Source organism: Mustelus asterias, chromosome 2, assembly GCF_964213995.1.
Source record: "Mustelus asterias chromosome 2, sMusAst1.hap1.1, whole genome shotgun sequence".
Classification (NCBI taxonomy): Eukaryota; Metazoa; Chordata; class Chondrichthyes; order Carcharhiniformes; family Triakidae; genus Mustelus; species Mustelus asterias.
In genome coordinates, this window is record NC_135802.1 from 149,999,796 (window position 1) to 150,016,221 (window position 16,426).

Genomic DNA, 16,426 nt, shown 5'->3' on the forward strand with positions numbered 1-16,426 from the left:
TCTCCCCTTGTCTGCGTGGGTTTCCTCCGGGTGCTCCGGTATCCTTCCACAGTCCAAGGATGTGCAGGTTAGGTTGATTGGCTATGCTAAATTGCCCCTTTAGTGTTAGGGGTAGGGTAAATGCATGGGGTTATGGAGAGAGGGCCTGGGTGAGATTATGGCCGGTGCAGACTCGATGGACGGAATGGCCTCCTTCTGCACAGTAGGAGTCTGATTCCACACGGACAGTGACTGAGGCTGGAATTGAACCCAAGTCCCTGGCATGGAGGCAGCAGTGCTAACCACTGTACCATCATGCTGCCCTATTGCACAATAATATTCGGCAGTGAAGTATTAAAAATATAATGGAGAATCCTATGTTGGAGGCTATTCATCATTCGCACTAGTCATAGAAACCCTACAGTGCAGAAAGAGGCCATTTGGCCCATCGAGTCTGCACCGACCACAATCCCACCCAGGCCCTACCCCCGTATCCCTACATATTTATCCGCTAATCCCTCTAACCTACACATCTCAGGACACTAGGGGGCAATTTTAGCATGGCCAATCAATCTAACCCACACATCTTTGGACTGTGGGAGGAAACCGGAGCACCCGGAGGAAACCCACGCAGACATGAGGAGAGTGTGCAAACTCCACACAGACAGTGACCCAAGCCAGGAATCGAACCCAGGTCCCTGGAGCTGTGAAGCAGCAGTGCTAACCACTGTGCTACCGTGCCACCCTAGTTCACCATTAGGCATTCAGTGCTATTCAAATCCTCCACAGAACATGCTTTTTAAAACGGTCACGAGTAGGTGCCATCACTGGGTAAGTGGATATAAAAACCTGCATACAACTAGCTTTTCTTAAAGGGGAAAACAGATTGTGAGATGGAGGGTTATAACTGTGTCTGGACCATGGGGAGGAGTACTTCATAAATGCTGAGGGGTAACAGATGGCAAGATTTTGGGACTGTTTTCACTTTACAGGGGTGGGGGAAAGAGATTTTCTTTCCCTATTTCAGCTGGGGTAGATTTGGGAAGATTGGTTTAAGAAAGTGGGACAGCAGATTCTGTGCTCCCTATGCTAATTAATAGAATTGATGGGCCAGGCTCCTAGCTAGTCAGGTGAAAGTAGACAATTGTCCTGTTTCAAACACGTGGGTTATTTTAACCTACAAGTGTCAGAGCTCTAAATGGGATTGGCCAGCAATTTATTGCTCATCACCATAGTTGCCCTTTTTTGGGGGGGTGGGGGAGGAAGCTGGTGGTAGGCTGCCTTGAATTTTTAAAAATTCATTTGTGGGACACCGGGCATCGCTGGCTGGCCAGCATTTATTGCCCATCCCTAGTTGCCTGAGAGCAGTTGAGAGTCAACCACATTGCTATGGATCTGGAGTCGGATGTAGGCCAGGCCAGGTAAGGATGGCAGATTCCTTTCCCTGAAGGTCATTAATGAACCAGATGGGTTTTTCTGACAATTGACAATGGTTTCATGGTCATCAGTAGATTCTTAATTCCTTTTTTTAACTGAATTCAAATGCCACCATCTGCCGTGACGGGATTCGAACCCCAGAATATTAGCTGAGGTTCTGGATTAGTAGTCTAGCGATAATACCGCTAGGCCATCACATCCCCAGCCATATAACTTGCAGTGTAGGTGCTCTAGCAAAGCTGTTGGGGCAGGATTTTAAAATTTTGATCCAGAGCTTTATAACTTTGAGGTACTCCATTGTTGCCAATGAGCTATGCACTTGGCGTCCATTCTCGCACATGATCAACAGTTGCTGGGGGGAAAAATACTATATCATTCGCAGTGCCAAGCATCAGAGACTTCAGGAGAGAGGGAGGAAGTTGAAAGGCCTTCTGATTACCTACAGAAAATGAATAGGATTTTTAAGCAAAGAAAACAGCTTCGATGTGATGGTTAAAGCTTACAGTGACTGCGGTTGGTTGACGGTGTTTATTCATTCTGCCCCCCTCCACCAATCTGTTGGGCATAAATCAGCAGTGTGTGGAGCGGTTGAGGGACTGCCAGGTAATTGGAGCGGCACGTGGTTTATTGTTGCATAGCAATGAAAGCTTCAGTTGTTTTGTGAAGTAGGTGGGTTTGTTTGAATTTCTTGGCCAAGGTTTAAGGGTCATCTCTCTTTTCTGTAAAAGCCAAGTAGAATAATTGATTACATGGCACCTGGCAGTACAGCAACAGTACACAGGTGCATTCCTTGCTTCCATTGGCTATCACATGCATTGGAAATCATTTGGGTCTGTACTTTGTTACACATGCTCTTTCCAAAATCCTTCTTACTGCAATAAATTATGGTTCTTCCAGTTCAGCTCAGTGTGAAATGGAGGGCACCCTCAACAGCAGCACATGGGTACCATGGAGCAGATTGTATAGTGAGGTCCCTCCTGAAGTAATTTTTCTCCTTAACCTAATTTGTCCCTAAGGTAGTGTCTGGCAGAGTGGTGAGTATTTGCCAATTTTAAGATAATGAAGGGGCTAGACAGGGTAGAAACAGCGAGGTTATTTCCACTTACAATGGAAACAAGAACTAGGGGGCATAGCCTCAAAATACGGGGGAGTCAATTTAGAACTGAGTTGAGGAGGAACTTCTTCTCCCAGAGGGTAGTGAATCTTTGGAATTTTCTGCCCAATAAAGCAGTAGAGGCTACCTTGTTAAATGTGTTTAAGTCACAGATAGATTTTTAACCATTTAAGGGAATTAAGGGTTATGGGGAGCGGACGGGTAAGTGGAACTGAATCCACAATCAGATCAGCCATGATCTTATTGAATGGCGGAGCAGGCTTGAGGGGCTAGATGGCCTACTTCTGCTCCTATTTCTTATGTTATGTTTTGTACAGCAAGGAGCTTTAGCATGTTTATGTTTGGACCAATTCACCACATGGTGTACCTGGGCTACAGCTGAAAAGAAATGGGGCCAGGAGAAATACAACTCAACTTTTTTGTAGTTAATCACCACAACACTGATTCCAGATCACTGGGTTCTTCGCATCAGCTCTTTTTAAGGGGGGAAAAAAACAGAACTATGACTGCCAAAATTTTCTGTCCCTCTGCCTTTTTAGTCAAAACTTTATACATCTCCTCTTGCCTCACAGCTTTCTTAGTTCCCAAAGGTGAGTTCATAAAACTGGGTTCTAATAAAAAGTTGCTTGACCCCAGATGGTTCTCGATGAATGAGACTCCATATTGTTATATGTCATGTACTTCAATAGGTTTGAGGTCCTTATTCGACCATAAAAGTTGTTGAATTATCCCTTGTCTCTATAATGAGTTATTTTTATATGTATTCCAATAATTTGGGGAATTCTGTCGTGAATTAATGTTTCTTTACTCTTCTGAAATTCCAGATGGATTTTCGGAACATCCCCTATTCTTTTACAATAAGCATGGCGTGCTGAAAATATACAGCCGGTTGGTTGGTACTGGTGTCGGGTATATGCTCTTCATAGCAGAACCCATCAAACAGTACAGCATTGAAGGAGGCCCATCATAGCTGCTGATATCACTAGAACAATTCATTCCCTGTGTTACAGGGAATGGGAACTTTTACAGATGCACCATAGAAAGCATTCTTTCTGGCTGTATCACAGCTTGGTATGGCTCCTGCTCTGCCCAAGACCGCAAGGAACTACAAAAGATCTTGAATGTAGCCCAATCCATCACGCAAACCAGCCTCCCACCCATTGACTCTGTCTACACTTCCCACTGCCTCAGCAAAGCAGCCAGCATAATTAAGGACCCCACGCACTCTGGCCATTCTCTCTTCCACCTTCTTCCGTCGGGATTTAGATACAAAAATCTGAGGTCACGTTCCAACCAACTCAAGAACAGCTTCTTCCTTGCTGCCGTCAGACATTTGAATGGATCTACCTTGTATTAAGTTGATCTTCTCTACAACCTAGCTATGACTGTAACACTACATTCTACACTCTCCTCTCTTTGAATGGTATGCTTTGTATAGCACACAAGAAACAATACTTTTCACTGGATACTAATACATGTGGCAATAATAAATCAAATCAAAAAAGTTAGTTATCCCTGTTCTTGCATTTATTCAATAAGTATCCAATGTCTTCTGGAAATTCAAATAAACTCTTATCAACTGTAGTTAGTTTGAAAAGAAACATGTAGCATGACCATATGCCAGTTTGATTTTTATTGGCCCTTTTGGATGTCCCTGAAGGAAACGCATTGATCGTTAAGATTGAGCAGCACATTGTTGGTCACGGTTTTACCTATAGTGTGCTGACTAGTTAAGGGAAAATTCCTGATCTTTACAGTTCTCATTTATGGGGAAAAATATAGTAAAGCTGCTACCCCAATGTTCGAATCAGCTTTACTGCTGTCACATTAGCAACCTGTAACCAAAGACAGCAAAAAGACTGAAGGGATTTTTATTTTTGGAGGTGGCATGGAAAATGGAGAACATGAAGGGAAAGAAGTTATAATTCACTTCTTGGAACTTTTCAGACCCCCATCTGAAGCATGAGTGTTCAGTTTTGAGCATCAAGGAACGATGCATTGCGCTTGCAAATTCGCCACCAGAATCGTATTGGAGTTCATTGGGCAATCTTGCTATGGTGTATTCTTCTGAATTTAGATTGTTAATCTATCATTCCCTCTGATATTCCTTCACCTGAGCTTTATAAAGTTATCTATTCCACCTGGTCCATGTCAATCTGAATCAGTCCACCACTGGATTGAACAGGGTAATAGTGTTGTGTTTAAAGTGGCCTCTGCAAGATCCTTTACCATATTTGTGACAGTGTCCATGCTGTAAATGCTGCTGCTTTTAATTAGAGGTGATGTAATATGTTCACTTGCTGTGACTCATTATATAGCCACGCTATTACCATACAAGCCATCAGGGAACTTGCTTGAACTATAGCAGAAAGCACAGCGACTAGATGCGTTTAAAGAGCAGGCTGTTTCGCAACATGCCTCATCCTCACTGAAATGGAGTTCTGAAACTTAAGTTTATTACCAGGTTCAGTCTAGTTCATTCTAATTCAGTGTAAAACATGATTGATCATTCATTCTGGCCAGACAGATAGAATTGCCTTGTAACTGGTGAGCAATTATCTGGCAGTAATGCATTATTCAACCAATACAGTCACTCCTTTATCATACTCTTGTCAGGTTTGGCATAGCTGCACACTAAAGTGGCAGTATCACCTCCAGAATCAAGGTGGCTTCAAACTCATTGCACCACATTTATATTTTGATACCATGATGAATAGAGTATTGCAGGCCTGCAATAAATGGTGGAATTGGATAAATATCCTGGAGCTTGGCTTCCTTGTCATGAGTGGCCAGGGAGTATTTATACAGAGCTTTACCCAGGGCGACAGTGGTTAGCATTGCTGCCTCACAATGCCAGAGACCCGGGTTCAATTCCTGGCTTGGGTCACTATCTGTGCAGAGTCTGCACATTCTCCTCGTGTCTGCATGCATTTCCTCTGGGTGCTCCAGTTTCCTCCCACAGTCCAAAAGACGTGCTGGTTTGGTTAGGTTGGCTATGCTCAATTCTGTGTGCCCAAACAGGTGCTGGAGTATGGCGACTCGGGGATTTTCACAGTAACTTCATTGCAGTGTTAATATAAGCTGACTTGTGACACTAATAAAAGAAGTAATGTATGATTGAATGAGTGGATTGTACTTGGTTGACGCAGAGGCCAAGTGATCTAGTTTAAAGTTGAAGTATGGGGAAAATATGTTATAAATAACTTGAACTATAAATAGTGAGCAAATAGACAAATTAAGAATTTAATCTGCTCTTTACTAAATATGAATAACAGGATAGAGCACCTCCAGAGTGGATCTTTTATGCACATCAGTCAAAAGGTGTAGAAGGATAGGTGGGAATATGGTGTTGAGGCTACAATTTGATCAGCCATGATCTCATTGAATGGTGGAGCAAGCTCAAGGGGCTGAATGGTCTCCTCTTAATTCACCACTAAAGTACTGATGGAAACTCGTTTTTTGATTCGGTGATACCACTGCTTATTATAACTATTGCTGAATAGTTCAGTGGTTTTTAAGTGTGTGCATATTTACGCAGTCGTGTCTGAATTGAGCAGATTTTCAAATTAACAGCTCATGGAATAGAATCCTTACAGTGCAAAAGGAAGCCAATCAGTCCATCGAGCCAGCACCAACGACAATCTCATCCAGGCCCTATCCCCATAACCCCACATAGTTACTCTGCTAACCCCCCTAACACTAAGGGGCAATCGCCCTCACCCGCACATTTTTGGAGTGTGTGAAGAAACCGAAGCATCTTTAGGAAACCTACAAAGACACTAGGAGAACATACAAACTCCGCACAGACAGTCGCATAGGCCAGAAATGATCCTATGTCCCTGGTGCTGAGGCAGCAGTGCTAACCACTGTGCCACCGTACTGCTCTCTGTGAATAACTTAGCTGAGATTATCACACCATCGAACCCCTGTCTTGTATGGCACCTAGATAAATAACCCTTTAACTAATGAACCATCATTTAATTTTCAAAGTGTGCACACGTCGCTCCATCTCCCTCCCCATCCACAATCCCCCATTAAAGATTCCAAAACTATCTTTTGGAAGGGTGTGCAGAAGAGCACTGGGCCAAGTTGTTGTTGAATTCTTTCTGAATATCACTGATCGGCCAAACTAATAGAGTTGTAAGTGTGGACAAAGTGCAAGATGTGAGTAGGTAAGGGAAAATAAGCCATGATATAACCTTCAGCAAGAACAGAACTAGGCCATTCAGCTCTGCATTCTGCATATCCGTGAGATAATGGTTGGTATACATCTTGGCTCCATCTACCTGGATTGAGGTTGGTAACTCTCTTGCCTAATAAATCTATTAAACAAATATTTAAACATTTTCAAGCCTCAGCAAGTTTTTTTTTGGGGGGGGGGCGGTGGGGAAAGAGGTGAGGTGGGGTGGGGTGAGGCTACGCGCAATAGCCTTTGCCCCTTGTAGATTTCCCCAGTAGAGGAAATTGGTTTCTATCTACCCTTATGAGCTCATTTTTAATTCTCTTGAGCACCTCCATTAGGTTAGCCCTTAATCACCTATACTGGAGGAATACAGACTTAGTCTAGGCAAACTGACCTCGTAAATTAATCCTTTTAGTTGAGTGATTCCAGTGGATCTGCACTGCAACCTTCCAAAATCAATATTTATCTTTTCCTGAATTGTGGTGCCCAGACTAAATGGAACATGCTGGATGGTTTATAGTTGTACTGGAACTTCCACCCCTTGTTATTCTAACCATCATGAAATAAGTATCCGCCTTTGACTAGCCATTTAAAGTATTATTTTTGTACCTGTCCACTACTGTTTTTTTTTGTCTTTGGGCTACTTTCCTCATGGGTCAGATGAGAAGCTAGCTAACTATCTATCTTGCTTCCAAAAATGAAAGACCTTCCAATTCCTCTCATTGATTTCCACCTATTACAGTTTTGCCCACTTAACATTTTTAATGCTATCCCAACTATTTAGTATCATCCAAAAACGTGGATATATGACACTCTTCCTCTTTTTTTTTCAAGTAATTTATAAAGATAGTTGAGGCCCCAATACAGATTTTGAGGGAAAGCTGGTCACGTTATGTCAATATCCGGATTCTCTGAAGTTCTTCAGCAGAAACAATAAGATTCACCAAGGAACATTCCGAATCTGAACTGCATATGTGCTAAAATATGGATCCCTTTATTCTCCTCTGAGAGATTCTCTCTCTGGCCTATAGTAGTCTTGAGTGGACAAAATGCACCAGTGTAATTTTGAATACTGTTATCAACAATATGCCCCACCCCCTCACATTGGTTTCCACCTATTATTAATCCAGGAACTCAGCTAATGTTCTGGGGACTTGGGTTCGAATCCCGCCAGTGCAAATGATGGAATTTGAATTCAATAAAAAATATCTGGAATTAAGAATCTACTGATGACCATGGAAACCATTGTCGATTGTTGGAAAAACCATCAGGTTCACTAATGTACTTCAGGGAAGGAAATCTGCTGTCCTTGTCTGGTCTGGCCGACGTGTGACTCCAAAGCCACAGCAATGTGGTCTCGGCTGCCCTTGGGCAGCTAGGGATGGGCAATAAATGCTGGCCAGCCAGCAACACCCATGTCCCTCGAGTGAATAAAAAAAAACGTCAATTTATTAAGATTCCAAATGAAAGGCCCCCAAATTGTGATGCTCCTAGGCAAGGAGGGATGAATTGGTTCCCCTTTTTATTCAACCCCCTCAGCTGGTCGCAGCAAGGTTAATTTAAAAAAGGCACCCCCTCCTTTTATGTATGGTATGCTTTGTATAGCACACAAGAAACAATATTTTTCACTGTATACAATACATGTGACAATAAATCGAATCAAAAGATTCCCTCTTGGATACATTTATCCAGTCCAAATTGAGTCAATTTAACTAAGCTTTCTTGAGTTAAAGAAAGGGTGAGTTCATTAGTTACTAAAACATGAGTGAAAAAAATAATAAAATGCAGCACACATGCGCACAGATTAGAAATGAGAAACGGATTCAGAAAGTCTCTGGCTTGTCCATGAGGAGCAGATGGAGAAACGTTGCGGCCATTAAGCTGCTGATTCCAGGAGTGCTGTCTGTGGTTTGGAGATTCTTGGTTCTGCAGGTTAGCTGAAAGGAATTGCCCTATTTCCTTTTCAACTGTGGCTTTGCTGACTTTCTACCAACAGAGACTTTAAAAAAAAAACTGCAAGCAAAGGGACGCCGACTGGATGTTCTTCAGCTGTGACCATCACAGCATACACCACACAGTAGAAATAGAACACAGACCAGGGTTGCATTTGGTTTTAAACTCTTTTCTTGTATATTCCTGGAAGAGTAAAAACGCTGGAAACTGCTTTTTTTAAAATTCCACTCTCACCATGTCCATAATCTGGGATATAATTCACAGGAGATGGTTTCTCCTGAGATGGTTCCATTTTGGCATTACATCTCTTGTGAAGTGTCTCTGTCTGAAATAAGGTGTGACATTTCATCCTATCTGGAGGAATAGGTGAAGTATAATCCATGTGGAATTACAGCAAGTGGTTTACGTTACAATCTTGGGCTAGTTTTTGCTTGTATGTATTTTTTAAAAAATGTCTACAAGTAATTCCGGGGTACTGATGCATTACACTCTGACTCTCATACTGCTAAGCAATTTGTTATCAAAGCCATTAAGTTGCCTCTAATTCCATGTACTTCTCGTCTCTAATGTGGAACCGTGAAAATCAAATCCATATAAATAGCATTAATTGATGTTGCTTTATCTAATGTGTTTGTCACCTCCTCAAATAGTGGGTGCTGGTGGGAAGCTCATTAAAATGGGAATGTGTGGCAGCGCTAACAAAAGCTGAGTACATCAAGAAATGGTATGTATGTCTAGGTAGTGATAAGGCTGTACCTAGAACACTAGATACTGTTTTTTATCACGAATGCAGCAAGGGCCAAGCATTGGAGGCAGTGCAGACAAAGGCCACAAAGCTAGTTCTGAAGGTGGGGTGAAAGAGCTGGGATTATTTACTCTGTCCCACTCTTGAGCCTTCTCATCTCCAATTTATCCTTGAAATGTTCACAAGTTGTGGTGAACCATTGTTGGTTCCCACTAGGTAGTGCTGAGCCATGGTCTGGCCAGTACTATGAGTCTGTATATATGTTACTGTTGGGGTTAGGGTTGGGCTGTTCTACCTGTTAATATAGTTGTTATCGTACACCCCAGTCGGCTCCGCCTCCTGGGTGAGGTATAAAGGTCACTGCTCTGCCTGGTGACCCTTTAGTCTGGGATCGTGTACTGTATATGGTAGCTCTGTTATTGTTGGCAATAAAAGCCTTTATTTCCCGAGTACATCACGCCTCTCGTGTTATATCGCGCATCAATTTTATTGCCAACAATAACAGAGCTACCATATACAGTATACGACCCCAGACTAAAGGGTCACCAGGCAGAGCAGTGACCTTTATACCTCTCCCAGGAGGCGGAGCCGACTGGGGTGTACCATAACAACTATATTAACAGGTAGAACAGCCCAACCCTAACCCCAACAGTAACATATATACAGACTCATAGTACTGGCCAGACCATGGCTCAGCACTACCTAGTGGGAACCAACAATGGTTCACCACACAAGTTTTCAGGCGATAGATCAATTAATTCCAGATTGGGTTCCAGACTGCCACCAACTTGCAAACTAGGAATCGGACCTGTACCTGAAGGTGGTGGGAAGCACTATTTTTGATTTAATAATTTTGCGCACAAAATGGTTCATGTGAATCGAGGCGGTTCATGTGAGGGGAAATTGGACAGATATTTTGGGGATTGTGCAATTTGACAAGTTTTTCAGTTCTATGATGGACTCCCTGACGAATGTATTTTTCTCTATTCTCCTGTGCTGATGTTACCAAAAAATCTGAGATCCACTCTGTGTTAAATCAACGTCTTCCCCTGGTGTAATTGTGGCTCAGTACTCTATGAACAATATGCTTTGTCTGTACAGCATGCAAAAGACAATTTTTCAAGAAGATATTTCCCTGGAAAGAATGCAAGAACAATTGGAGAGAAAAAAATGAACTTGCGTTTATATTGCACCCTTCATGACCTGAACATCCAAACATTTATAAGCATTATTAAAATATTTCAAAAGAAATGTAAGAACGTTGGCATGGACAAAAGCACTATCAAGTCAAATTAATGATGTCCAAAATTGTGGGCAATAGTCTATTCCTTTAATTTTACTAGATACATTTTAATAAATCTGTGGTGGGATTAGCAGAGGTAATTTCTCAAATCTGCATGGGTCTGCAGAAGAACATATGGACAGGAAACGTTAACTCTGTTTCTCTGCAGTTGCTGCCAAACCTGCTGAATTTATCTAGCATTTCTACAGTATGTTGCTTTTATTTGAGGATTGTTTAAAAAACCGTTTCTGTTATGGATGTTGGAGCATAGCCTCTTTAAGGGGTGTGGGGTTGAAGTGGTTGGGAACCGCCCTGAGTGGGCAGTCAACCTTTTTTTAATTGTGGAGCGAGTAGACTGAATACAGACCTGTGTTCCCTGACACCTGACTGTGGAGCAGTTCTTGAGGAGACACCTCAGTATTAAGAGATTTAACATTTCATACGTTTGGCCCATCAGGTCTGCACCGACTCTCTGGAACATCCCACCCGGGCCCTAATGCCATAACCCCACATATTTACCCTGCTAACCCCCCCCCCACCAACCAATACATCCTGGTACACCTAACAGTCAATTTAGCATAGCCAATCCACCTAACCTGCACATCTTTGAAGTGTGGGAGGAAACAGGGAAAATATGGTAACTTCATGCAGACAGTCACCCAAGGCCGGAATTGAACCTGGTCCCTGACGCCGAGGCAGCAGTGCTAACCATTGTGCCACCGTGCCATCCTGCATCTTCAGTCAAGAAATTATATTCAACAGTACAGTACTGTTATTGGGGGGTGGGGTGGGGTGGGAAACGGTGGGCAAATGGCTATTGTAAATGGAATTGTACCCATTGAGTTTTGTGCACTTGATCTGACATTTAAACAATCAATAGCATTATATTAAGTGAATTGTTTAAGAAGTGAAAAAAAAATGAAACAACTGGTTTTAAATAAAGCGGCAGCTTCAAGCCACCCCTCTTGACAAGTTCATGTCTGGCATTCCTGAGCAGCACCTGTTTTGCATGCCAGAAATATTAACCGTGTTCAGCTCTTTACCGGAGTCTCTGCGTGTTCCGGGCAGTGCATGTGACTGTGTTGGTTTAAAGCAGCGTTTGAAAACAAATGAAAGCTGCCACTGGCTCGTGAGATGCCGAGTGCGGCCTATCGAGGGTCCAGCCTCTTCTCATTAAAACCATGCCTCCAGCATTTCGGCATTTGGCCAGGCCTCTTGGGAGGGATGGGGAGGGCATGGCATTCAAACATGAGCTTGAACATAATTACCAGAAGAAAAGCAAGTGGCCACGACGGATCACGTTGTAGTTAGGCCCCTTGCCCCAAGATGTGCCTGTTTAAATCAAACTGGCTTAAAATGTGCAAGAATTAGTTTGAAGTCTTTAACCTTGGTTGATGTGACAGTAAGAACTGAAGTCACTTGAGGGAATGTGCTGTTTGATCATGGACTGATGAAAGGGTCAGAGCAGACATCTTGTGACGGGAAGTAGATGTGATTACTGATTTAGAAATTGGAACATGAAACAGGCTTGTTGAGTTCCTATTGATGTTCGCTCCCCACTTCTGACAGTGACAATCCAGAGTGGATTTATGAGTAATCGATTTAACCTCTCTTTCTGCCCAACATTCATCTTTATGTTGCAAAAATGTTTTACAGGGATTCCTTTAATGTTATTTTGTGTTTTGTTGTTTATAAGCCCAGGGAATGCTCATCACACACTGCAACACCAGCTATGGCTAACCAGCAGAGATATCTCAGAGCAGTTCCAATAACATTTGCCCCCCCTCCCCCCCCACTTTGGTCCTGAGATTCTATGCCTTGGCACTTGTTCCCATTTACCACATAATTATCCACAGTATGGAGACGTATCAAGCCAGTTGCTGATGCATCAGACCAGGGCACTTTCCACCCTCGTGGCATACCAGTAGCAGATTTGGCAAACTCGATACCTTTCCATATTGCAAGATTCCTGGATATTGCTCCCATATCGTCACAATGACCAGACGTGCACTGTTTATCATAGAATCCCTACAGTGCAGAAGGAGGCCATTTGGCCCATCAAATCTACACCGACCACAATTCCGCCCAGGACCTATTCCCGAAACCCCACATGTTTACCTTGCTAATCCCCCTGACAGGGTCAATTTAGCAAGGCCAATCAACTTAACCCACATATCCTTGGACTGTGGGAGGGAACCAGAGCACCCAGAGGAAACCCACGCAGATACGGGGAGAATGTACAAACTCTACACAGACAGTGAACCGAGGCCGGAATTGAACCCAGGTCCCTGGCACTGTGAGGCAGCAGTGCTAGCCGCTGTGTCGCCCGTATAGAATAACCCTTAGCAAGCCCTCTTTAAGATTTTCACAGTAACTTAATTGCGGTGTTAATGTAAGCCTACTTGTGACATGAATGAATAAACTTTAAAACTTTAAGATTTGTAAGAACATTTGGACGCTATTTCTGCAGTATTCCCCTCTATTGCTCCCGTTTCCACTTAATTTGTTCCCGCTTAAACACTTCTTCCGAAAGCACCTGTCATTTTCCAATCATCGCAACGGGAATACCATTGATTTCCCATTTGTGTATCCTCCATATCTCCTGTGAAAGACAGTGTGAAGGACAGTAGTATTGCACCAGAGATGTGCTCCGCCCAGCTGCTGGTACTCCAACATCAGAATCTATATCATAGAGGCACAGTACTGCAGCAGCTGTGTGCTATGGAGGCTTCCGTTTTTTAATTCCATTACAGGGCGTGGGCGTCAGTGGCTAGACCAGCATTTGTTACCCTTTAGAATGTGGTGGTGAGCTGCCTTCCTGAACCGCTGCAGTCCCTGAAGTAATCATAACTGACCCTTTGGCGGTTCCAAGATAACCTGCAATTATGTGGCTTTTTCTGCAACCTCCCTTACCTTCTAAGCTTGGCTTATTTTCCGTACCAGTTTCCATTTTAGTGTCCACAGGTATACCCTCCCATTCTGTGACGTAATTCTTTGTTGTACCATACCGTTAGCCAGCTTCCTTTTTGTTATTTCGATATCCTAATCCCATGCTTTAATCGTGCATTGAATTTCACCATTGCTGTTTTACCAGCATCTGCAGAATTTATCTTTCAGTCAACTTGGGGTTGATTTTAGTCTTGACTGCATGTAAGCGAATAGCCACATGGAAGTAGGCAACACGAGACCATTTAATTGCATCTGGATTAAATTACATTGTTTCTTTATTTGGAAAGGAAATCGCTTGAAATAGATATTGTTCCCCTACTTTATGTTCAGCTAAAAGTTGACACTGGTAAGAAATTAACCCACTGACTTGAGACCAACTCCAAAGATTGAAAAAATAACCTGTTGTAGGGGACAGATATTAGATTAATGGAATAAACTTAAGTTAACAAATACTTCAAGATGGCAAATGCATATGGCAGCCCCAGGAATGGATGGGGAGGATGTTTGGGATTGATTTTCTGTGCACTGTGCTAATGGTAAGTCTGTGTTTGCTTCTCGCAGCTCGATGACTGTGCACTGCAGCTGTCCCACAATGGTACCTATCTCGATCTGGAGTCTAACTTGGCTGAACAAAAGGATGAATTGGAAGGTTTCCTGGAAGATCCTGGGTAAGGGAACTTTGCAGGCAATGGCCTAGATATCAATTTTTTGTCCTGTAATAACGCAATATCTTTACAGAGATCGGCCCTGACTAGGCATTCATTGCAACTTGAGCTAACTTTGATAGTGTAAACTAACACACATTGCTGTGTGAACAGAGCTTGAGAATAGAGTGAGGACCATGCATGTCTAGGTGCATCAAGATGGTCTATCCTTTTTATAAAATGTTCTAATTTTTTCCAGTTTGGTGGCAATGTGTTGGATTGACTTGGATTAGTTTGAACTGAGAAGTGTGGGTATAAGTCTAGTGTTTTAAAATCGTAATTAAAGGATATGAAGTCCGTGTTGGTTAAAGTGCACTGGGAAACTAGGTTAAAAGGTGGGTTAATAGAGATGCGGTAGCAGACTTTTAAGGAAGCATTTAATGACCCTCAGCAAAGAATCCCAGTGAGAAAGAAAGTGGCTCTCCGAGAAGGCTGCATCGTACGTGACTGACTAAGGAAGTTGAGGACAATTTCAAATTGAAAGAAATCTGTGAAGATTTGTGGTCAGTCAGAAGATTAGATATGTTTTAAGAATGAGCAAGATGATGGAAAAGTTAGAGCATGAGAGAAAGATAGCTAGATATATAAAAACAGAGTTTCTACAAGTATTTGCATCGGAGAAGAGTAACTAAGTGAATGTTGGTCCTCTAGCAGGAGTATGTCTGGGGAATTAATGGAAAACAAGGAAGTATGATATTTTGTGTCTGTCTTCACTGTGGAAGTTGATCATACTCCCTGATCAGCCGTGATCTTATTGTCTGTGTCAAATGGCCCAAGGAGCTTCCCCTACTCCTAAGCTCTATATTCCTAAGGTGCAAGAGAATTAGATTAACATCAATGCCGATACAGCCGTGAATCCAGTGACCCTCTACAGTTGTCATTTTTAACCATGTTCATTAATTCTGTTGTTTCAATAATTCCTTCAGCCCAGGTTCAGTTAACAGAACTTGTATTTGGGTAATGGTAATGTCACTAGACCAGTAATCCAGAGACCTAGGGGGCACAGGTTCGAATCCCACCATGCAGCTGGTGGAATTTAAATTAAATTAATACATCTGGAATTGGAAGTTAGTCTCCATAACAGTGACAACTATCATGGATTGTTGTTAAAAACCCATCTGGTCCACTAATGTCCTTTTCGGGAAGGAAATCTGCCATCCTTACCTGGTCTGGCTGACATGTGACTCCAGACCCAGAACAATGTGGTTGACTCTTAACTGCCCCCCTGAAAAAAATCATAGAATCCTACAGTGCAGAAGGAGGCCATTTGGCCCATCAAGCTTGCACTGACACAATCCTACCCAGGCCCTTTCCCCATAACCCATGCATTTATCCTAGCTAGTCCCCGTGACACGAAGGGGCAATTTAGCATGGCCAATCAACCTAACCCACACATCTTTGGACTGTGGGAGGAAACCAGAGCACCTCGAGGAAACCCACGCAGACATGGAGAGAACCTGCAAACTCCACACAGACAGTAACCCAAACTGGGTCCCCGGCGCTGTGAGACAGCAGTGCTAACCACTGTGCCACCATGCCGCCCTAAAGGGCCTTGATAGCCGGTTCAAGGGCAATTGGAGATGAGCTTGTCGGCAATGCCCACATCCCATGAAAGAATCAAGAAAAACGATATGAATAATCAATGCCTTGTACTAGTTGAATTTTGAATGATCTAGTGAAGCTCTCAATTCTGCCTACAATGTGTGAGGTTATGTAGTAGGAATTTGTTGCTGGCTGCATTTGGCGATGCAATTTATTGTTCTTGTATACATTGAAAGCTTAAAAAAGCCTTTACAAGAGTGATATTATTGGTTGGATGCAGTATGATAGCACGCTCCCTTTAAACACACCTAATTTTTTTTAAAAAATGATTTGCATAGTTGTCAAACATGCTGGTATCAATAGATTGGTGTGGCAATTTTAGTCTAAACATCCTATTGTCTAAACACTGCCAAAATACCCTTATGAAGTGATTACAGTGCGCACGCAGCCTGCTACTAAAGTATTAATGGTTGGGCACATGCCTTCATGAGTATATTCTACTCTAAATACCCTCGATCCCTTTTCTGTGTCTCAATTC

General features: G+C 42.7%; 1 protein-coding gene across 10 annotated transcripts in view; it reads left to right on the forward strand.

Moving 5' to 3' along the window:
* fhod3b (formin homology 2 domain containing 3b) overlaps window positions 1-16,426 on the forward strand; it is a 601,875-nt gene that overhangs the window by 13,134 nt on the left and 572,315 nt on the right. For all 10 annotated transcript variants that reach the window (XM_078198392.1, XM_078198352.1, XM_078198362.1 and 7 more), the window contains exon 2: window positions 14,204-14,310. In XM_078198392.1, coding sequence (XP_078054518.1) covers window positions 14,204-14,310 — 107 coding nt within the window. The remainder of the gene's footprint in view (window positions 1-14,203; window positions 14,311-16,426) is intronic.